At 43.9% G+C, this 23003-nt stretch overlaps 1 protein-coding gene across 2 annotated transcripts in view; it reads left to right on the forward strand.

The window, feature by feature from the left end:
- ABHD6 (abhydrolase domain containing 6, acylglycerol lipase) overlaps positions 1-22705 on the forward strand; it is a 55207-nt gene extending 32502 nt beyond the window's left edge. For both annotated transcript variants that reach the window (XM_045385988.2, XM_005547474.4), the window contains 5 exons: positions 985-1117; positions 4696-4853; positions 15234-15288; positions 15502-15602; positions 21568-22705. In XM_045385988.2, coding sequence (XP_045241923.2) covers positions 985-1117; positions 4696-4853; positions 15234-15288; positions 15502-15602; positions 21568-21744 — 624 coding nt within the window. In that variant the 3' untranslated portion in view covers positions 21745-22705. The remainder of the gene's footprint in view (positions 1-984; positions 1118-4695; positions 4854-15233; positions 15289-15501; positions 15603-21567) is intronic.
- Positions 22706-23003: the final 298 nt, after the last annotated feature.

A 23003-nucleotide genomic window follows, 5' to 3' on the forward strand; every position in this document is an offset into this window, starting at 1 on the left:
CCAAATGAGGATATTTAATATCTGCCTCCTCCATTAAGCTGTTTTTTAAATTGGGTCAGGAACCTTGTCTTTTTAGCTCTTTGCTGTGTTTTCAGCATCTAATCATAGTTTCCTGTACATAATAGATATCCAATAAATATTTTTTAGAATGGTGGGTAGTTGGGTGGATGGCTGATTGGATGATTGGATGGATAGATGGATGGATGGTTGGATGGATGGATGGTTGAATAGACAAATGAATGGGTAGTTATATGAATGGATGGTCAGATGGATGAGAAGATCTTTAAATTAGGGCAGGAGCCCTCAAGCTACAGCCCATGAGCTATGTTTAGCTTGTACCTATTCTTGTAAACTAAATTTTATTGGAACAAAGCCACATTCATTCTTTTATTTAATACATATTGCCTTTGACTGCTTTTGTCTGCAACAGCAGAGTTGAATAGTTGCAACGGATCATATGGCTCTCAAAGCAGGAAATATTTACTCTCTGGACCTTTATAGAAAACTTCATCAGCCTGGGCAATATGATGAAACTCATCTCTACAAAAAAAAATAGCCAGATGTGGTGGTGCATGCCTGTAGTTCTAGCTACTCGAAAGACTGAGATGGGAGGATCACCTGAGCCCCAGAGGTCAAGGCTGCACTGAGCCATGATCATGCCACTGCACTGCAACCTGGGTGACAGAGTGAGACCCTATCTCAGAAAAAAAGAAAAGAGGGAAAAGTTTGCTGACCCATTAATTAGCAGAATCCCTGTTGATTTTATATTTATAAATGACCTCTCAATCTCTTGTGCCAGATAAAGAGAAGTCCATGCATGCCACAGGGCTCATCTTATAACGGATCCAGTAGAGTTTCAGACTCTCTTTAAACAGTAGTCATTTTCAGTGGTCCATAGGAAGTCCAGGGGTCTTCTATGCTGTAATCACCATTGCCATTGTCTACAGCTGTATAACCAAGCTGCTTTCTCATTTCCCTTCCTAGTTTGTAGAATGCCTGAAGCTGAACGAAAAACCTTTCCACCTGGTAGGCACCTCCATGGGTGGCCAGGTGGCTGGGGTGTATGCTGCTTACTACCCATCGGATGTCTCCAGCTTATGTCTTGTGTGTCCTGCTGGTAAGTTATGAGGCTGAAACATCCCTCCGCTGGGATGAATCCCTGAGGAAACAAGTAGCTAGTGTCTGCTATGACTGTTTTTTAGAATCATCTTTTTGATGTATGCTTGAGAGATATGCAGTGTTTTACTGATAACTCTAACCAACCAATAGTTATATAATCATAATCATAACCAGACTGATTTTGAAAATATAGAGCCAGCCTTGTTACACCAAGAATTTGAGGTGGGGCCAGGCACAGTGGCTCATGCCTGTAAACCTTTAGAAAAAAAAAAACGGAATTTGAGGTGGTTGATTAAAATGTATATAGTGCTTTGCAGCACATACTTTGAAATATAATGTTACTATTAACATCCAACATTTATTGGGCTCTTACGACCTAAGCTGTTTATATGAATTTAATTCTTGCAGTAGCCCTGAGAGGTAAAGCTACTATAATTATGCCCCTCCCCTTTTTTGGTAAAAATTGAGAGATGTTTATTTATTATAATAAGATCTTTAAAAAATCAAACTTTAGTTCCTCTGTTATTACATGTACATATGTCAATGTGAAGTGTAACATGTTCTTAGATATTACCATTTGAAGTTGGATTTCTGAATTTATTTTTCTTCTGTAAGTCTTCAGACTTGTATTTATAATATATAATAGATAAAAATCATGTTTTCTCTCTTTCTCCTCTATCTCCCTCTCTCCCTCTCTCTCCTGTCTTCTTTTTTTTTTGAGACAGAGTCTGTTGCCCAGACTGGAGTGCAGTGGCGCGATCACGGCTCACTGCAGCCTTGACCTCCCAGGTTCAAGCAATTCTTGTGCCTCAGCCACTCAAGTAGCTGAGATTACAGGCGTGTGCCACCATGCCCAGTTAACTTTTTGTCTTTTCAGCAGAGGTGGGGTTTTGCAATGTTGGCCAGGCAAATTTGAATCCTGTTGGCCAGGATCCTGTTGGCCTGAATCACTTGAACTCCTGACCTCAAGTGATCTGCCTGCCTCCACCTCCCAAAGTGCTGGGAATAGGCGTGAGCCACTGCACCCAGCCTCTCTCTCCCTCTCCCTTTGGTGCTTTATTGGGGTATTATTTATACATAGTAAATTGTCCAAATTAAATGCACATCTCAATGACATTTTACATATGCAGTTACCATCCAGGTCAAGATATTATGCCTATTTTATAAATGGGAACATTGAGGCACAAAGAAATTACATTAGTGCCAGAACCACAATAGGAACAGAGCCCAGGCTGCTTGACTCCAGAACCCAAGCTGTAATGTTTGGAAGTCCTTGCATATTTACTACCTCCTTTTTATGACTCATATCTTCTACTTCCTCTGTATGATTCAACTAGAATCCAGCCATGAATTGAACATTTAATGACTTTTACTGAAACTTAACTAAATTGACCTTTAAAATCCTTCTGCCACTCTGAAAGCTAATCATTTTTGATATGTTAAGGACATTGAAATTGAAGAGAAGACACTAAAGAGTCTTCTCTTCTCTTTTTTTCAAGTATCATATCTGAAATAATTTGATCTTATAATAATAAGTTTGAGAATTGAAGGAACAGCATCCATGCAAGGTTTTTAGATTTTAAATCACTTACAGGAGGTAAAATCTAACTGACTTTTTCAAGTATAGGTTCATTTGCTCAGAGAAAAAATTTACATCCGAATTTCAATTGGAAATTTAAACTTAAGTTTGCATGTGAAAACTAAAAAGTAGAAATAAATTCAAGATTATATTCTACCAAGAGTTTTAAAATAAACTTTCTAAAAATGTTGAAATAATTGTAAATTTACAGAAAAGTTGCAGAGATAGTATAGAGAGCCCCATATAACCTTTACTCAGTTTCCCCATTAATAGCTCATATTACCACAGTAAATTTGTCACAACTAAGAAACCAACATTAGTATATTACTGGTAACTAAATTCCAGGCTTTATTTGGATTTCATTTAGTTTTTCAACTAATGTCCTTTTTCTGTTCTGGGATCCAGTCCAGGATACCAAGTGACATCTAACCTAGGTTTAGTTTTGAAGAGAGAGGAAAAAGATAATGTCATCTGCTTCATGGCGTCATGAAAGCCATACATCATACTCATGTTAGATTTAAAGGATTTGCTGGACATAGATTTATAAAGTGTGGATTTCTGTATCACAATCAATATTATTGATGCTACTGCCCTTTGCTAGATTTTGCTGGGCGAGAAGCTCACACCTGTAAACCCAAAACTTTGGGAGGCTGAGAGGGGAGGATTGCTTGAGGCCAGGAGTTCAAGACCAGCCTAGGGGAGACCCCCATCTCTACAAAAATATAAAATTTTTTTTAAAAAGTCTAACATGCACACGTATGTTTATTGCAGCACTATTTACAATAGCAAAGACTTGGAACCAACCCAAATGCCCATCAATGATAAACTGGATAAAGAAAATGTGGCACATATATACCATGGAATACTATGTAGCCATAAAAAAGAATGATTTCATGTCCTTTGCAAGGACATGGATGAAGCTGGAAGCATCATTCTCAGCAGACTAATACAGGAACAGAAAACCAAACACCACATGTTCTCACTCGTAAGTGGGAGTTGAACAATGAGAACACAGGGACGCAGAAAGGGGAACATCACACACCGGGGCCTGTCAGAGTGTGGGGGTCACGGGGAGGGAGAGCGTTAGGACAAATGCCGAATGCATGTGGGGCTTAAAACCTAGATGACAGGTTGATAGGTGCAGCAAACCACCATGTCACATGTATTCCTATGTAACAGACCTGCATGTTCTGCACATGTATTCCAGAACAAAGTAAAAAAATAAAAAAATTTAAAAATAAAACTAATTATTTGGCTAAGCTAAATGCCTAGAAATTTGTTCCATGCTGGAAGTGAAAATTAGTTTTGCCCTCTTGCATACATAGCATCAGCTTCTGTGGACTCTCATGTCATGCCCTGAGGTGATGGGAGATAATGAGAAATCTCAATTTTGCTCTCCTAGAGGAAGAGCAACTGTGGAGAAGGCAGCAGGGTTGCTGCCCTAAAGCAAGGGACAGCTCGGAAGCCTCCCAGTCCCCCTGTGTTTTGTCATTGACCCCAAATAAGAGAGTACCATGTGGGTCCAGGCCAAGGGAAGGAGTGTCATTCATGCCAGCCCTATGTTTTCTTCCGGTCATGTATTTCCTCACATTTCCTGTCAACAATCAAATGTAATCAGGCAAGTTGTCTTCTAGGCTAACCCTCCTTAAATTCTATCATACATATGAATCCCCTGGCAACTTGTGAGAATGCAAATTCTGGTTCAAGAGGGCCAGGGAGGGGCAGCGTCTGCATTTCTTATGGGCTTTTGATGCTCCTGGGCCATGGACCACAGTGTGAGTAACCAGTCCCTGAAATATGTGGAAGGATTTTTTTGTGTGTTTCTCAGTGTGGTTTTGATTTGAGCAAGGATGGCAGTACCAACAAAAAAGAAATCTACTCATGAAATAAACCGGAAATATATTAACTCTGGGCTGCTATTGGAAGTTCCCTATATAAAATGGGGGTTGGTAAGAAGGTGGATGTATCATCAAGCCATTTGGGTTTGAATCCCACAGGCCTGCAGTACTCAACTGACAATCAATTCGTACAACGGCTCAAAGAACTGCAGGACTCTGCCGCTGTGGAGAAGATTCCCTTGATCCCGTCTACCCCAGAAGAGATGAGTGAAATGCTTCAGCTCTGCTCCTATGTCCGCTTCAAGGTGCCCCAGCAGGTAACGTGGTTGCAGCAGCGACACAACTACCCTCCCCAGAGGCCCGGGAGAGAGTACCAGCTCCCTGCACGTATTCCCTCCTTCACCTACTCATTGACTCCTTGTCCTCTTCTGTATATATTTAACAAGTGTTTGTGCAGTGCCTGCAACACTTCGGGCACTGTGCCGGCACAGTGGTCAATACAGACAAGAAGGTCCCTGGGCAGACATGGTCCAGTGCGGGGAGGCAGACAATAACAAGTAAACAATGAATTACCAGTGGTCATGAGTTTTATAGCGGAAATGAAGATGGTGTAGTAATTGAATACAGGGAGGCAAGGGTGGCTTTGATAAGCCTCTTTGAGGGACAGCATATGCAGAGGTGGAAAAACATGCATATTCAAGACAAAGGAGGCTGGGGTAGCTGGAGCTCCAAGAATAAGAGAATGGTCAAGATGGAGTTAGAAAGGGAGGCAGGGGCTAAATCAGAGATACTCAATTTAAAAAAAAAAAAATCTTAGGACCCCTTATACTCTTTTTTTTTTTTTTGAATGGAGCCTTGCTCTGTTGCCTAGGCTAGAGTGCAGTGGCATGATCTCGGCAAACTGCAACCTCCATCTCCCAGGTTTAAGTGATTCTTCTGCCTCAGCCTCTTGAGTAGCTGGGATTACAGGTGCCTGCCACCATGCCTGGCTAATTTTTTATTTTTAGTAGAGATGGGGTTTCACCATGTTGGTCAGGCTGGTCTCAAACTCCTGACCTCGTGATCTGTACACCTTGGCCTCCCAAAGTGCTGGGATTACAGGTGTGAGCCACCGTGCCTGGCTAGGACCCCTTATACTCTTTTTTTTTTTTTTTAAATATACTTTAAGTTCTAGGGTGCATGTGCACAGCATGCAGGTTTGATATGTAAGTATGCATGTGCCATGTTGGTGTGCTGCACCCATCAACTCATAATTTACATTAGGTATTTCTCCTAATGCTATCCCTCCCCCAGCCCCCAAGCCCCCGACAGGCCTCATTGTGTGATGTTCCCTGCCCTGTATCCAAGTGTTCTCATTGTTCACTTCCCACCTATGAGTGAGAACATGGTGTTTGGTTTTCTGTCCTTGTGACAGTTTGCTGAGAATAATGGTTTCCAGCTTCATCCATGTCCCTGCAAAGGACATGAACTCATCCTTTTTATGGCTACATAGTATTCCACGATATATATGTACCACATTTTCTTAATCCAGTCTATCATTGATGGACATATGGGTTGGTTCCAAGTCTTTGCTATTGTGAATAGTGCTGCAATAAACATACATGTGCATGTGTCTTTATAGTAGCATGATTTATAATCCTTTGGGTATATACCTAATAATGGGATTGCTGGGTCAAATGGCATTTCTAATTCTAGATCCTTGAGGAATTGCCATGCTGTCTTCCACAATGGTTGAACTAATTTACACTCCCACCAACAGTGTAAAAGCATTCCTATTTCTCCACATCCTCTCCAGCTTCTGTTGTTTCCTGACCTTTTAATGATTGCCATTCTAACTGGTGCGTGATGGTATCTCATTGTGGTTTTGATTTGCATTTCTCTGATGACCAGTGATGATGAGCATTTTTTCATGTGTCTGTTGGCTGCATAGATGTCTTCTTTTGAGAAGTGTCTGTTCATATCCTTTGCCCACTTTTTGATGGGGTTTTTTTTTCTTGTAAATTTGTTTAAGTTCTTTGTAGATTCTGGATATTAGCCCTTTGTCAGATGGGTAGATAGCAAACATTTTCTCCCATTCTGTAGGTTGCCTGTTCACTCTGATGGCAGTTTCTTTTGCTGTGCAGAAGCTCTTTAGTTTAATTAGATCCCATTTGTCTATTTTGGCTTTTGTTGCCATTGCTTTTGGTTTAGTCATGAAGTCCTTGCCCATGCCTATGTCCTGAATGGTATTGCCTTGGTTTTCTTCTAGGGTTTTTATGGTTTTAGGTCTAACATTTAAGTCTTTAATCCATCTTGAATTAATTTTTCTATAAAGTGTAAGGAAAGGATCCAGTTTCAGCTTTCTACATATGGCTAGCCAGTTTTCCCAGCACCATTTGTTAAATAGGGAATCATTTCCCCATTTCTTGTTTTTGTCAGGTTTGTCAAAGATCAGATGGTTGTGGATCTGTAGTGTTATTTCTGAGGCCTCTGTTCTGTTCCATTTGTCTATATATCTGTTTTTGTACCAGTACCATGATGTTTTGGTTACTGTAGCCTTGTAGTGTAGTTTGAAGTCAGGTAGCATGATGCTTCCAGCTTTGTTCTTTTGGCTTAGGATTGTCTTGGCAATGCAGGCTCTTTTTTGGTTCCATATGAACTTTAAAGTAGTTTTTTCCAATTTTGTGAAGAAAGTCATTGGTAGCTTGATGGGGATGGCATTGAATCTATAAATCACCTTGGGCAGTATGGCCATTTTCACGATATTGATTCTTTCTATCTATGAGCATGGAATATTCTTCCATTTGCTTGTGTCCTCTTTTATTTCACTGAGCAGTGGTTTGTAGTTCTCCTTGAAAAGGTCCTTCACATCCCTTGCAAGTTGGATTCCTAGGTATTTTATTCTCTTTGTAGCAACTGTGAATGGGAGTTCACTCATGATTTGACTCTCTGTTTGTCTGTTATTGATGTAAAGAATGCTTGTGATTTTTGCACACTGATTTTGTATCCTGAGACTTTGCTGAAGTTGCTTATCAGCTTAAGGAGATTTGGGGCTGAGATGATGGGGTTTTCTAAATATACAATCATGTCATCTGCAAACAGGGACAATTTGACTCCCTCTTTTCCTAATTGAATACCCTTTATTTCTTTCTGTTGCCTGATTGCCCTAGCCAGAACTTCCAACACTATGTTGAATAGGAGTGGTGAGAGAGGGCATCCCTGTCTTGTGCCAGTTTTCAAAGGGAATGCTTCCAGTTTTTGCCCATTCAGTATGATATTGGCTGTGGGTTTGTCATAAATAGCTCTTATTATTTTGAGATATGTTCCATCAATACCTAGTTTATTGAGAGTTTTTAGCATTAAGGGCTGTTGAATTTTGTCAAAGGCGTTTTCTGCAACTATTGTGATAATCATGTGGTTTTTGTCATTTGTTCTGTTTATGTGATGGATTACATTTATTGATTTGCGTATGTTGAACCAGCCTTGCATCCCAGGAATGAAGCCAACTTGATCGTGGCAGATAAGCTTTTTGATGTGCTGCTGGATTCGGTTTGCCAGTATTTTATTGAGGATTTTCACATTGATATTCATCAGGAATATTGGTCTAAAACTATCTTTTTTTGTTGTGCCTCTGACAGGCTTTGACATCAGAATGATGCTGGCCTCATAAAATGAGTTAGGGAAGATTCACCCTTTTTCTATTGATTGGAAAAGTTTCAGAAGGAATGGTAACAGCTCCTCTTTGTACCTCTGGTAGAATTCGGCTGTGAATCCATCTGGTCCTGGACTTTTTTTGCTTGATAGGCTATTAATTATTGCCTCAATTTCAGAGCCTGTTATTGGTCTATTCAGAGATTCAACTTCTTCCTGATTTAGTCTTGGGAGGGTGTATGTGTCCAGGAATTTATCCATTTCTTCTGTATTCTCTAGTTTATTTGTGTGGAGGTGTTTATAGTATTCTCTGATGGTAGTTTGTATTTCTGTGGGATTGGTGGTGATATCCCCTTTATCATTTTTTACTGTGTCTATTTGATTCTTCTTTCTTTTCTTCTTTATTAGTCTTGCTAGCGGTCTGTCAATTTTGTTGATCTTTTCAAAAAATCAGCTCCTGGATTCATTGATTTTTTGAAGGGTTTTTTGTGTCTCTATTTCCTTCAGTTCTGCTCTGATCTTAGTTATTTCTTGCCTTCTGCTAGCTTTTGAATTTGTTTGCTCTTGCTTCTCTAGTTCTTTTAATTGTGATGTTAGGGTGTCGATTTTAGATCTTTCTTGCTTTCTCTTATGGGCATTTAGTGCTATAAATTTCCCTCTACACACTGCTTTAAATGTGTCCCAGAGATTCTGGTATGTTATGTCTTTGTTCTCATTGGTTTCAAAGAGCATATTTATTTCTGCTTTCATTTTGTTATTTACCCAGTAGTTATTCAGGAGCAGGTTGTTCAGTTTCCATGTAATTGTGTGGTTTTGAGTGAGTTTCTTAATCCTAAGCTCTAATTTGATTGCACTGTGGTCTGAGAGACAGTTTGTTGTGATTTCTGTTCTTTTACATTTGCTGAGGAGTGCTTTACTTCCAATTATGTGGTCAATTTTAGAATAAATGTGATGTGGTGCTGAGAAGAATGTATATTCTGTTGATTTGTGGTGGAGAGTTCTGTAGATGTCTATTAGGTCTGCTTGGTGCAGAGGTGAGTTCAGGCCTGGATATCCTTGTTAACCTTCTGTCTCGTTGATCTGTCTAATATTGACAGTGGGGTGTTAAAGTCTCCCATTATTATTGTATGGGAGTCTAAGTCTCTTTGTAAGTCTCTAAGGACTTGCTTTATGAATCTGGGTGCTCCTGTATTGGGTGCATATATATTTAGGATAGTTAGCTCTTCTTGTTTAATTGATCCCTTTACCATTATGTAATGGCCTTCTTTGTCTCTTTTGATCTTTTTTGGTTTAAAGTCTGTTTTATCAGAGACTAGGATTGCAACCCTGCTTTTTTTTTGCTTTCCATTTGTTTGGTAGATCTTCCTCCATCCCTTTATTTTGAGCCTATGTGTGTCTCTGCATGTGAGATGGGTCTCCTGAATACAGCACACCGATGGGTCTTGTCCAATTTGCCAGTCTGTGTCTTTGTCCAGTTTGCCAGTCTGTGTCTTTTAATTGAGGCATTTAGCCCATTTACATTTAAGGTTAATATTGTTATGTGTGAATTTGATCCTGTCACTATGATATTAGCTGGTTATTTTGCCCGTTAATTGATGCAGTTTCTTCATAGTGTCGATGATCTTTACAATTTGGCATGTTTTTGCAGTGGCTGGTACCAATTGTTCCTTTCCATGTTTAGTGCTTCCTTTAGGAGCTCTTGTAAGGCAGGCCTGGTGGTGACAAAATCTCTCAGCATTTGCTTGTCTGTAAAGGATTTTATTTCTCCTTCACTTGTGAAGCTTAGTTTGGCTGGATATGAAATTCTGGGTTGAAAATTCTTTTCTTTAAGAATGTTGAATATTGGCCCCCACTCTCTTCTGGCTTGTAGGGTTTCTGCCAAGAGGTCTGCTGTTAGTCTGATGGGCTTCCCTTTGTGGGTAACCCGACGTTTCTCTCTGGCTGCCCTTAACATTTTTTCCTTCATTTCAACCTTGGTGAATCTGACAATTATGTGTCTTGGGGTTGCTCTTCTTGAGGAGTATCTTTGTAGTGTTCTCTGTGTTCCTGAATTTGAATGTTGGCCAGCCTTGCTAGGTTGGGGAAGTTCTCCTGGATTATATCCTTAAGAATGTTTTTCAACTTGGTTCCATTCTTCCCATCTCTTACAGGTACACCAATCAAACATAGATTTAGTCTTTTCACATAGTCCCATATTTCTTGGAGGTTTTGTTTGTTTCTTTTTATTCTTTTTTTCTCTAACCTTGTCTTCTCACTTTATTTTATTATTTATTTATTTATCATGGATACCCTTTCTTTCACTTGATCAAATCAGCTATTGAAGCTTGTGCGTGCGTCATGAAGTTCTCGTGCCATGGTTTTCAGCTCCATCAGGTCATTTAAGGTCTTCTTTACACTGTTTATTCTAGTTAGCCATTTGTCTAACCTTTTTTCAAGATTTTTAGCTTCCTTGTGATGGACTCAAACATGCTCCTTTAGCTCGGACAACTTTGTTATTACTGACCTTCTGAAGCCTACTTCTGTCAACTCATCAAAATCATTCTCCATCCAGCTTTGTTCCGTTGCTGGCAAGGAGCTGTGTTCCTTTGGAGGATAAGAGGTGCTCTGGTTGTTAGAACTTTCAGCTTTTCTGCTCTAGTTTCTCCCCATCTTTGTGGTTGTATCTACCTTTGGTCTTTGATGTTGGTGACCTACAGGTGGGATTTTGGTGTAGATGTCCTTTTTGTTGATATTGATGCTATTCCTTCTGTTTGTTAGTTTTCCTTCTAACAGTCAGGTCCCTCAGCTGCAGGTCTGTTGGAGTTTGCTGGAGGTCCACTCCAGACCCTGTTTGCCTGGGTATCACCAGTGGAGGCTGCAGAACAGCAAATATTGCTGTCTGATCCTTCCTCTGGAAGCTTTGTCTCAGAGGGGCACCCGGCTGTATGAGGTGTCAGTTGGCCCCTACTGGGAGGTGTCTCCCAGGTAGGCTACACGGGGGTCAGGGACCCACTTGAGGAAGCAGTCTGTCCCTTCTTGGAGCTCAAATGCCTTGCTGGGAGAATCACTGCTCTCTTCAGAGCTGTCAGACAGGGACATTTAAGTCTGCAGAAGTTGTCTGCTGCCTTTTGTTCAGCTAAGCCCTGCCCATACAAGTGGAGTCTAGAGGCAGCTGGCCTTGCTGAGCTGCAGTGGCCTTCACCCAGTTCGAGTTTCCAGGCTGCTTTGTTTACCTACTTAAGCCTCAGCAATGGTGGACGCCCCTCACCCAGCCAGGCTGCCACCTTGCAGTTTGATCTCAGACTACTGTGCTAGCAGTGAGGAAGGCTCCGTGGGCCTGGGACCTGCCGAGTCAGGCACAGGAGAGAATATCCTTGTCTGCCAGTTGCTAAGACCTTGGGAAAAGTGCAGTATTTGGGTGGAAATGTCCCATTTTTCCAGGTATAGTCTGTCATGGCTTCCCTTGGCTAGGAAAGGGAAATACCCTGATCCCTTGTGCTTCCCGGATGAGATGATGTCCTGCCCTGCTTTGGCTCGCCCTCCATGGGCTGCACCCACTGTCCAACCAGTCCCAGTGAGATGAACCAGGTACATCAGTTGGAAATGCAGAAATTACCCATCTTCTGCATCGATCACACTGGATGCTGCAGACCAGAGCTATTCCTATTTGGCCATCATGGAACCTATCTTCCTTATACTTTTAAAAATTATTGGGGAACCCAAAGAGTTTTTATTTATAGGGGTTATATTTATTATTAATATTTACCATATTAGAAATTAAAACTCAGGCCAGGTGCAGTGGTTCATGCCTGTAATTCCAGCACTTTGGGAGGCCAAGATGAGAGGCTTGCTTGAGACTAGGAGTTCAAGACTAGCCTGGTCAACATAGCAAGACCCCATCTCTATTTAAATACAAATAAAAGAAAATAAATGAAAACTCAGAAGATTCTAAAATGCAATAAATGTACAAGCACTCATTCCAGTAGCCAAGAACCAGGACATCATCCCACATTTTATAGGCTCTGAAAAACAGTGTACTTTTGAAAGAATGTAAGTGAAGAGGCAAGTAACGTTGAGTATTAGGAAAGTAGTTTGACCTCCTGGACTCCCAAGAACCACTTTGAAAAATGCTGGACTAGATCCTGTAGGACCTTATAAGTTATGGAAAAGAGCCAGGGGTTTTTCTAAGTATATTCCTCCTACAACTGAGGAATTGTAGGAGAGCCCAAATGGAACAGAGGAACCCATTTGGGAACTATCTTGCCTTGGAGATGATGGTGGTGTAGACTAGGGTGGTAGCAATGGAAACAAGAGATTTGAGAAAGAATGGACAGGATGTACAGGCAGATTGGAAATGGGGGTTGGGGAAAGGGAAGGAGTCACAGGTGACTTCCAGCACTTGAGGTCCTGGATGGATAAAGGTAGTTTTTTCCTGGCTGGGCATGGTGGCTCGCACTTTGGGAGGCCAAGGTGGGTGGATTGCATGAGTGCAGGAGTTCAAGACCAGCCTGGGCAACATGGCAAAACCCCATCTGTACGAAAAATTGTTTTAAAAAATTAGCCAAGCATGGTGGCGCATGCCTATAGTTCCAGCTACACGGGAGGCTGAGGTGAGAGGATCACCTGAGCCCAGGAGGCAGAGGCTGCAGGAAGCCAAGATCATGCCACTGCACTCCATCCTGGGCGACAGAGTGAGACCCTGTCTCAAAAAAACAAAACCAAAACCAAAAATAGAGGTAGTATATTCTGAAGAGGGACAAGGGCAGGTTTGGGGAATATACCAGGGGCTCCATTTTTCATGTGTTAAGTTCAGGTTGCTTGTGAGGCCTGCAAGTGCAGAGGTCAAGGTGTAGCTGAGGGAAGTCTGGCCTGAAGCTGTACCACTGGAGCCATCAGCAGATGCTAATATTGAAGGTTTGGGGCCTGAATGAGGTCATCTAGGGAAATGGCATGAAGAACCAAGAGAGGAGAGTCCATGGCTGAGGCTTCGTGACCCCAAATTATCTCCGTCTGTTGTAGGAGCTGGGCCCTGCCTGGGGGTGGGTGGGTCCTCCTAAGACTCGAGAGAATGGGTCCCATTCGGAAGTTGTGAACATGGCTCGGTTAATAGATATAGCCTGTCCCTCAGGAAACACCCAGAATCTGATGCTGTGGCATGATCCACCCCTGAAATCCCTTCTTAGCCATGAAGTTGCATTCCTTTCTCCCAGCACTGATCTCTTCCCAGAATAGAGTGGCCAAATGGTGTTTTAGAAAACTCCATGTTTTGGGTGGTCAGGGATATGAAAACACCGAGAGAAAAATAAATGGCAGCTCCAAAAGTCTTTCCCTTCCTAGGAGAGAAGGAGCACGTGTGCACTCAGCCCACCATGTCATATTGTGTTGTGATTGCACGTCTGTGTCTTCCACTAGGGACTTTATCTTAATTGCCTGTTCTATCCCCAGACTTTAGCACAGTGCTTGCATGAAGTAGCTCTTAGGTATAGATTGGATGGATTGATGGATGAGAGGATGCCTGGATGGATTGATGGATGAGAGGATGCCTGGATGATGCAAGAATGGAAAATGGATGGGTGGGTAGATGCAGGATATATTTTTGCATGAATTGATTCATGTGCCAGTGCACACATGATTTAGGTCTGCAGGATGGATAGATGGCTGAATGGTTAGATGGATGGATGGGAGGGTATCTGGTTAATGCAGAGATGAAGGTTGGATGGATTGGTGAATGCAGGATAGATAGGTAGACAAATGCATATGTGGTTCAGGATGGATGGCTGGATTGAGCAAAGGTGGAAGATGGATGGATACAAGATGAATAGATATGTGGGTACAGGATGGATAGCTGAACAAAGAAAATGTCTGATGCTGAGCACAATGTTGTTATTCAATAAATTGTCATTGTCCTCATGTCCAGGCTGAATGAGTTAGAGTCTAGTGATGCTCCAGAGGGTTGGTTTAGTCCATAGCAGCCATGGCTGGGTCTTCCCCACTTTCAGTCAGTGCACAGGACTCCTGAGAGAGTGCATTTAAAGGGTTCAGACCTGTTTGCAGGTAGAGGAGAGGAGTAGAGGAGTACAGCCACTAAGGTGAACCCTGTACTCTACCTCAGAAGTCCTGAGGCAGGAGGAAGAGAAGGACTGCATTCCTTCCAGCCACCACTACCTTTTTGGGTCAGTAGCCCAGGTCCAGGATATGTGGCCTGTCCACATTGGCTGCAGCCCTCACCAGCCCTCAGCAGGGAAGGCAAAGACAGTGTCAAATGATAAACAAAGGACTGTTGAACCCTCCCCAGTGGGACTGTGGAACCCTCCCCAGAATCTTCTCAGTAGTTTATTTCTTCGTTGTTTAATAGACCTATCATTCCCAGTGGCTTAATTTTTTTTAATGGAACTCATTCTGCATTTGGATATTACTAGCTAATTACTTGATATTGTGGTCATCCTCATTATGTCTTTTTTTTATTTTTTGAGATGGAGTCTTGCTCTGTCACCCAGGCTGGAGTGCAGTGGCACAATCTCAGCTCACTGCAACCTCCACCTCCCAGGTTCAAGTGATTCTCCTGCCTCAGCCTCCCGAGTAGATGGGATTATAGACATGCACCACCACATCTGGCTAGTTTTTATCTTTTTAGTGGAGATGGGGGTTTCACCATGTTGGCCAGGCTGGTCTCAAACTCCTGGCCTCAAGTGATTTGCCTGCCTTGGCCTCCCGAAGTGCTGGGATTACAGGCATGAGCCACCATGCCCGGCCCGTCCTGATTACATCTTAAGTGAAGCAGAGAATCTCTCAAGCTAAAGTTGCTGTCAGGTCATCTCAGGTGTCTTTAACATGCTGTAGGGCACCTCCGGCTTCACTATATTACCCAAGTTCCTTTATAATAATAATTAAAAAAGAAAAGCTTCTTGGAAGCCTAACTCCCCATTAGACTGTATGCTGCATCATGGGAATTCAGAGGACCAGGCTCTAAAGACCTTGACAGTGCGATAAATTGCTGGACCTCATTCCCATTTATTGTCGCAGAGCTGTGAGATGCCTGAGGAAATGAGTCTTCCCTTGCTCTCTAACTTTGGGTTATTTATCCTTAGATCCTGCAAGGCCTTGTCGATGTCCGCATCCCTCATAACAACTTCTACCGAAAGCGTAAGTAGCCCTACTTTCAGCTTGGAGCTTGTTACAGGTGAAGCTCTGTGGATGGATGGCTTTTATTTCTTAAATCTCTGACACTTTGAATGTCTCCTTGGGCCCCTGAAGAGAGGAAGTGGTGGCCTGGACCTAGTGACTATCCCTTGATTCTGCAGTGATGCCACAGGCACAGTCCAGCACATGCTAACTTTGTTTTCCTTTTCTGACAAGTGTTTTTGGAAATCGTCAGTGAGAAGTCCAGATACTCCCTCCATCAGAACATGGACAAGATCAAGGTTCCGACGCAGATCATCTGGGGGAAACAAGACCAGGTATGTAACACATCCCTGCGGCGGTCTGTGCTGGTCACCAGGGCCTCTGAGGAAAAACGACCTTGAGGAAGAACAAGTGATTATTTATGGAGTGAGCTGATCGCTGCTGTCAAGAAAGGGGGAAGGCACCTGTGTTGGGTGCCGGTGTTGACAGTGGGCAGGGTTCTGGGAGTTGAGAGAAACAACATTTGGTTTGGTAAAAGGAAAGGCAATTTTAAATCATTTTTAAAAAGCATTTTTATCAAAGCCATGTAGTCACATGGTATAAAAAATCTTCAGGCCGGGCGTGGTGGCTCATGCCTGTAATCCCAGTACTTTGGGAGGCCGAGGTGGGTGGATCACAAGGTCAGGAGATCGAGACCATCCTGGCTAACATGGTGAAACCCCATCTCTACTAAAAAAAAAATTTAAAAATTAGCCAGGCTTGGTGGCGGGCACCTGTAATCCCAGCTACTCAGGAGGTTGAGGCAGGAGAATGGTGTGAACCCAGGAGGTGGAGCTTGCAGTGAGCCGAGATCATGCCACTGCACTCCAGCCTGAGTGAGTAACTCTGACCTTGTAGTATAAAAGCAGCCATGGGCAGTATGTAAACAAATGGCATGGCTGTATTCCAGTGAACCTTTATTTATAAAAACAGGCAGCGAGCCATTGTTTGCCTACTCTTATTCTAAGCACACATATAGTGTATATATATGCATACCTATACATATCTAAGCTTTCAAACATACTAGATACACTGGCATCTAAGATGCATGTTTGAAAGCTTAGATATATATAGTTATGCATATAAGATTATACGTGTGTGTACATATATATGATATTCATATATATATATATATAAAAGAAGTACATATCTTGGAAATCATTTCATGTCAGCACAAACAGATTTATTCCATTTTTAAAAAATATTTTATTTTGGGCCGGGCGCGGTGGCTCAAGCCTGTAATCCTAGCACTTTGGGAGGCCGAGACGGGCGGATCACGAGGTCAGGAGATCGAGACCATCCTGGCTAAAACGGTGAAACCCCGTCTCTACTAAAAAATACAAAAAACTAGCCGGGTGAGGCGGCGGGCGCCTGTAGTCCCAGCTACTCGGGAGGCTGAGGCAGGAGAATGGCCTGAACCCGGGAGGCGGAGCTTGCAGTGAGCTGAGATCCGGCCACTGCACTCCAGCCTGGGCAACAGAACAAGACTCCGTCTCAAAAAAAAAAAAAAAATTTTTATTTTGAAATAACTTCAAACTTATAGAAAATTTGAAAGAAGGCCGGGCATGGTGGCTTACACCTATAATGCCAGCACTTTGGGAGGCTAAGGCAGGAGGATCGCTTGAGCCCAGGAGTTCGAGACCAACCTGGGCAACATAATGAGATCCCATCTCTATAAAAAATAAATTTTTTAAAAAGTAGCCAAGCATGGTGGTATGCACCTGTAGTCGCAGGTGAGGCAGGAGGATCACTTGAGTCCAGGATATGGACGTGGCAGTGAGCCATGATTGCTTCACTGCACACCAGCCTGGGCCACAGGGCAGGATCCTATCTCAAAAAAATAAAAGTAAAATACAGACTATACCTGCATACCTTTTACCTAAATGCATCAATTTTTATTTTTTTATTTTTATTTTTTTGAGATGGAGTCTCGCTCTGTCCCCCAGGCTGGAGTGCAGTGGCCGGATCTCAGCTCACTGCAAGCTCCGCCTCCCGGGTTTACACCATTCTCCTGCCTCAGCCACCTGAGTAGCTGGGACTACAGGCGCCTGCCACCTCGCCCGGCTAGTTTTTTTTTTGTATTTTTTAGTAGAGACGGGGTTTCACCATGTTAGCCAGGATGGTCTCGATCTCCTGACCTCGTGATCCGCCCGTCTCGGCCTCCCAAAGTGCTAGGATTACAGGCTTGAGCCACCGTGCCCAGCCAATGCATCAATTTTTAACTGGCAGGAGGTCACGCTGTGGCCACAAAGACCCACAAGTGCATGAATGGCCCAGGCAGGAGAGAGTAGGGAGGAGCAGCCAGGCTGTGCCCATGGCGTGTACACAGAGTAAGAGGTAATGGTGTCTTAGATGAGCCAGGCATGGTAAGGTTTCACAGTGTGGGTTTGTGGACGTGGAGAGGAGGGGATCTCATGTACTCTCTTCTGTAGCATCAAAGGACTGAAAGAAGCTTTGTTTGTGCCCTGGGCTATGCCAGCAGAGAGTCATTTGATCAGGAATCAGAGCCAGAGCAGTGAAGGCTTTCTGTTGTTCTAAAATCCCCAAAGGTGATTTGGGGCTCTCAGGAGCCAACAGGGAGAGGCCGTAACCCATCTTCCTGTGCAGACAGCACCGAAGCAAGGGTACTGGCCTTGGAGTCTGAAAGTCTGTGTTCCAGCCCTGTTTTTGTCCTTGGTCAGCCCATGACCTTGAGCAAGTAACTCAGCCCCTCTAAATTGAGGGTTTCTCTTCTAGTACTGGGGTTATTTTGAGGCTCAAATAAAATAATATGTATGCAAGTGATCTTCCAATTGCAAAAAAAAAAAAAAAAATGATTAGGTTAGCTGGTATTAGATTAGATTGCTCATGCCCTTTGCCTCTGTTGGTAGCCTCAATGCATGGTCTCGAATTTTTTCCCAGACTCAGAAGTCCATTTTGTTCCAGAAAAAGAGCCTGACATTCTATGGGCTTGCTATAAATACGATCAGATCCTTCATGTGTTTTGTGGACTGTCCCTGGGACAGAGGCCAAATAGCAGAGGCTTCAGGGAGTCTTTTATTTCACAGCCTTTTGCCTCCCAAGCTCACTGGCTCTTTTCCTGCTCTGTCATCAACATTTGGTGTCACAGCACCTGCCCCTACCAGGCCAAATTCAGCCTCCTCCTTCTTTGGATCCCTGTAGGCTGGCTGCTATACTGCACAGCTACAGGGGGAGCCATGTGCATTGTCATTTATGTGAATGATGGATTTGGGCAGTATACAACCTGTACACCCAAACATGGCAGCCCTTCCTGAGAGGGTTTCTGCATGCTTCAGTTCAAGCATCACTCCTCTATGTTCAGTCCACCAAAGCGGGAGGGCCATCTAGAGACAGACAGGCTATTATTCTTTATGTCCCTTCTCCCTGCCAGCACCATGCCTGGTATGCAGGAGACCCAGAGTACTCAGTGAGTGTGCAAACAAGCGAGAAATTGAGCCAACAAACCAACTAGTGAAGGGATAAACCCACCACCTGACTGACTACACATTTAATCCAGTTAACAGGCATTTATTGAGCATCTAGTGTGTGCCTAACACTGTATTAGGCCCTGAGGATACAGTAGGGACCAAGACAGCCAGGATCCCTGCTCTCCAGCAGCTTATCATCTACCTACCCCTGTAGTGCATAACAGGCCCAAGACAAGGGTGAGATGAGAGAGATGTGTCATGCAAGCGCAGGGTCAGATCTTATCTGTATTTATAATTTTGATGTTTTGTTCATCGTGTGTCTTTTTCCATTAATGCTTTTTAAATATACTGCACCAAAATATTTTTCTCTGAATTTATGAGTTTTTTGGCACTCAAATTTTGTGCCTTAGGCGAGTGCCTCACTTGCCTCACCCTAGTTTTAGCGCTGGTGTAAAGCGATGCAGGAAAAGGTTTTGATTTTTGTTTTTTGTGAGGGTTTGTTTGTTTGTTTTGAGACTGGTTCTTGCTCTGTCACCCAGGCTAGAATGCAGTGGTGCAACCATAGCTCACTGCAGCCTCAACCTCCTGAGCTCAAGCAATGCTCCCACCTCAGCCTCTCAAGGAGCTGGGACTACAGGCATGCGCCACCATACCCAGCTAATTTTTAATTTTTTTACAGAGATGAGGTCTTACTAGGTTGCCCAGGCTGGTCTCGAACTCCTGGGTTCAAGAGATCTTCCCACCTCGGCCTCCCAGAGTGCTGAGATTATAGATGTGAGCCACCACACACAGCCCAGGAAAAAATTTGACCATTTATATGAATAGTCTATCTAGGAAATAGCTGATATGGTTCCCACAGATGTGTGTATCTCATCAGGGGCTGTTCAGTAGTTGCACATACCTCTGGGTGGCCATGGGGAATAATGGATTTGTAATGCTAACCAGCAAACAATGCCAAAGCCAGCAGCTCATATGGGTATTCTTGCCTGTGAGTTGTGGTTTCTGATCTCTCTGCAGGATAGACACTCAGTTTTGGTTGGGCATGGTGGTGCATACCTGTCATCCCAGCTACCTGGGGGGTGCTGAGGTGGGAGGATCACTTGAGCCCGGGAGGTCAAGGCTGCAGTGAGCCATGATCCTGCCACTGCACTCCAGCCTGGGCAACAGAGCGAGACCCTGTCTCAAAACAAACAAACAAACAAAAGACACTCAGTTGGGACTTTCTACTTTTTCATGCTTTTTTCACTGGTTGACTACATCTGCGTTTCTTCTGGGTGTTTCCACAGTAGCTGGGTGTTATTCCTGCTCAGTGGGTTGCCATGGCAGCCTTAGCTGTGAGTGAGTGACAAGGCAGAGGTTTCCATTTCCTTGGCTGGAATTAGCTGTTAAGCTCCCCATTAGCTGTTCCTTTTCCTGGTCCAGGGACACCTTGCAGTGCTCTGTTCCTTGACTGAGGCATCCTCTTACCTTAACTCCCCAGTGGGCAGAAAATCTTGGTTTTAATAGTTTGAGTTGGTGAGAATAGAGCAAAGACACAGAAGACGCTTGAGTTTGTTGGGGCTTTTGCTTTTGCTGTTAAGGATGGGGAGGAGGGGCCCTCTTGTCTGGGATGAATTGAAGGTAAAGGCAACAAAGAGAAGGAGAGTGAATGTGGATCCACTTCCGAGGGAGGATGTTGGGGAAAAAGATGGAGGTGGATTGGATAGTAGCTGGGGACCCAGAGGAAAATGAGAGGAAATGAGTTGTTTGGAAAGGGTCAGCCCTGGAAAAGTTCTGGCTTTCATGTTGGAAAAGCATTCCCCATATCCGCAGACGTTAGAGCCAGGAAACACACAGCTCTGGGGATCCCCAGAGGACCTTCAAAGAGATAACTCCAGCTGGGTGCTGTGGCTCACGCCTGTAATCCTAGCACTTTGGGAGGCTGAGGTAGGTGGATCACCTGAGGTCAGGAGTTCGAGACCAGCCTGGCCAACGTGGCGAAACCCCATCGCTACTAAAAATATAAAAATTAGCCAGGCATGATGGCAGGTGCCTATAATCCCAGCTACTGGGGAGGCTAAGGCAGAAGAATCGCTTGAACCTGGGAGGTGGAGGTTGCAGTGAGCTGAGATCGCGCCACTTCACTCCAGCCTGGGCAAAAGAATGAAACTCCATTTCAAAAAAAAAAAAAAGAGATGCTCCCAGCTTGTGATAATTAGCCTTCCCCTCTTGCATCCTTCCCATAGCTTGGGCTGCCCTAACCAGCCACAAGGCCAGCCTGATCAAGTCACTCACCTTAACACAGCCCGTGGCTCCCCATGGTCTGTGTGGCTGTAGGAGCAGTGCCTCCTTTCTGCCCCTTCTCCCCACCATGCCACCTCCACTGCCCATGTGCTTGGTGTCTCAGCCGCCATGCTCCTTGGTGACCCTTGCACTCACCATGATCTCCCACCCTGTGCTGTTTCCACATCCATGAATGCTCCTCCCTTGTCCCCTCTCTGCTCTGCCAGGACTCAGGAATGAGGTCTTCCCTCAACCCTGCTCATCCCCTGTGCTCTCTGGCTTTCCCATTGTACCATAACCTCCTCAAGGGCAAGGAACATGTGTTTTCTACCTCAGTATTGCTGACAGCAGCCCAACCCCTGACACAGAGTTGCAGAATAAAACAGGAGGCATCATGGTTACTTCCATTCAGAAAGCCACAAGCCCCAACACCAAAGGGACTTGGTCCTAAAATTCACATCCTCCTGCCCCACTGACCCCTGTCAGACCTTCGTGGAAGTTCTGTCCACGGAGTGCACATGTGGGTGTCTGAATCTTTGTGTATCATCCAGCTCCCTTTCTTGCCTGGCAGGTGCTGGATGTGTCTGGGGCAGACATGTTGGCCAAGTCAATTGCCAACTGCCAGGTGGAGCTTCTGGAAAACTGTGGGCACTCGGTAGTGATGGAGAGACCCAGGAAGACAGCCAAGCTCATAATCGACTTTTTAGCTTCTGTGCACAACACAGACAACAACAAGAAGCTGGACTGAGGCCCTGACTGCAGCCTGCATTCTGCACACAGCACCCGCTCCCATCCCCCAAGTCTGACGCGGCCACCACTCTCAGGGATCCTGCCCCAAATGCGGTCGGAGCGCCAGTGACCCTGAGGAAGCCAGTTCCTTATCCCTGGTATCCACGGTTCCCCAGAGCTTTGGGGACCACGCGAAAACCTCCAAGATATTTTTCACAAAATAGAAACTCATGTGGAACAAAATAAGAAACCCTAGCCATGAAATGTACCACGAAGTCTTCAAGTTCATGTCACTGACAAGCTTATGCAAAGCAGCCACCTTGGACCGTAATTAAGTCAAGGACATTTTCTTTGAGACATTCCTTATAGTTGGAGACTCAAGATATTTTTGTTGCTTCAGGTGTATTCCCTTGCATGGGCAGTGGCTTTTATAGGAGCATTAGTCCTCATTTGCCGAACCCTGTTGTTTAGGTCTAATTTAAATTTTACATAGAGACCCATGTATGACTGCAGCCCATTGGCTGCAAGACCAGGGAGGAAAGTGGCAAGCTGTAGAAAATGTTTACATGCATGGAGGGGCATTGCTCCAGCCGCTGGAGCAGCAGGATACATGGGTGGGTGGTTCATTCAGTACCCATGAGTTAGGTATGTTCTGAGTGAACCGACAGCAGTCACAGAATGAGCACCTGGCAGGGTGGGTTTCCTAGGGATAATTTATTATTTTAAAAAATAGGCCTAATAAAGCAATAATGTTCTAGACATCTGTCTAAGTAATCAGACTCAGGTTCCACACAGAAGCAACAACTCGTGGGCCTCTTTTTCTATTTCGGTGTGCTACTAAGAACCCTTGGATGTAACATACTAGTTTGTTAATGAATTCTGTGAATTCTGTGAAGAGTAATGTGATTAAAAATAAGTCTAAACAGCTGTAAAAGTGACCACAGTGACATGAAATAAATTTAATAAGTCTAGATCAGTAACATGCAGGTGGTTTCTGTTTCTGAACTCCTAATTAGGTACAATGTTGGCACATTTTCTGTTAACTTTAAAATGTGTGTGTGTGTTTTTTTTTTTTGAGATGGAGTCTCGCTCTGTTGCCCAGGCTGGAGTGCAGTGGCGCGATCTGGGCTCACTGCAAGCTCCGCCTCCTGGGTTCACGCCATTCTCCTGCCTCAGCCTCCCGAGTAGCTGGGACCACAGGCGCCCGTCACCTCGCCCAGCTAGTTTTTTGTATTTTTTTTAGTAGAGATGAGGTTTCACCGTGTTAGCCAGGATGGT

This window comes from Macaca fascicularis, chromosome 2 (genome assembly GCF_037993035.2).
Source record: "Macaca fascicularis isolate 582-1 chromosome 2, T2T-MFA8v1.1".
Lineage (NCBI taxonomy): Eukaryota > Metazoa > Chordata > Mammalia > Primates > Cercopithecidae > Macaca > Macaca fascicularis.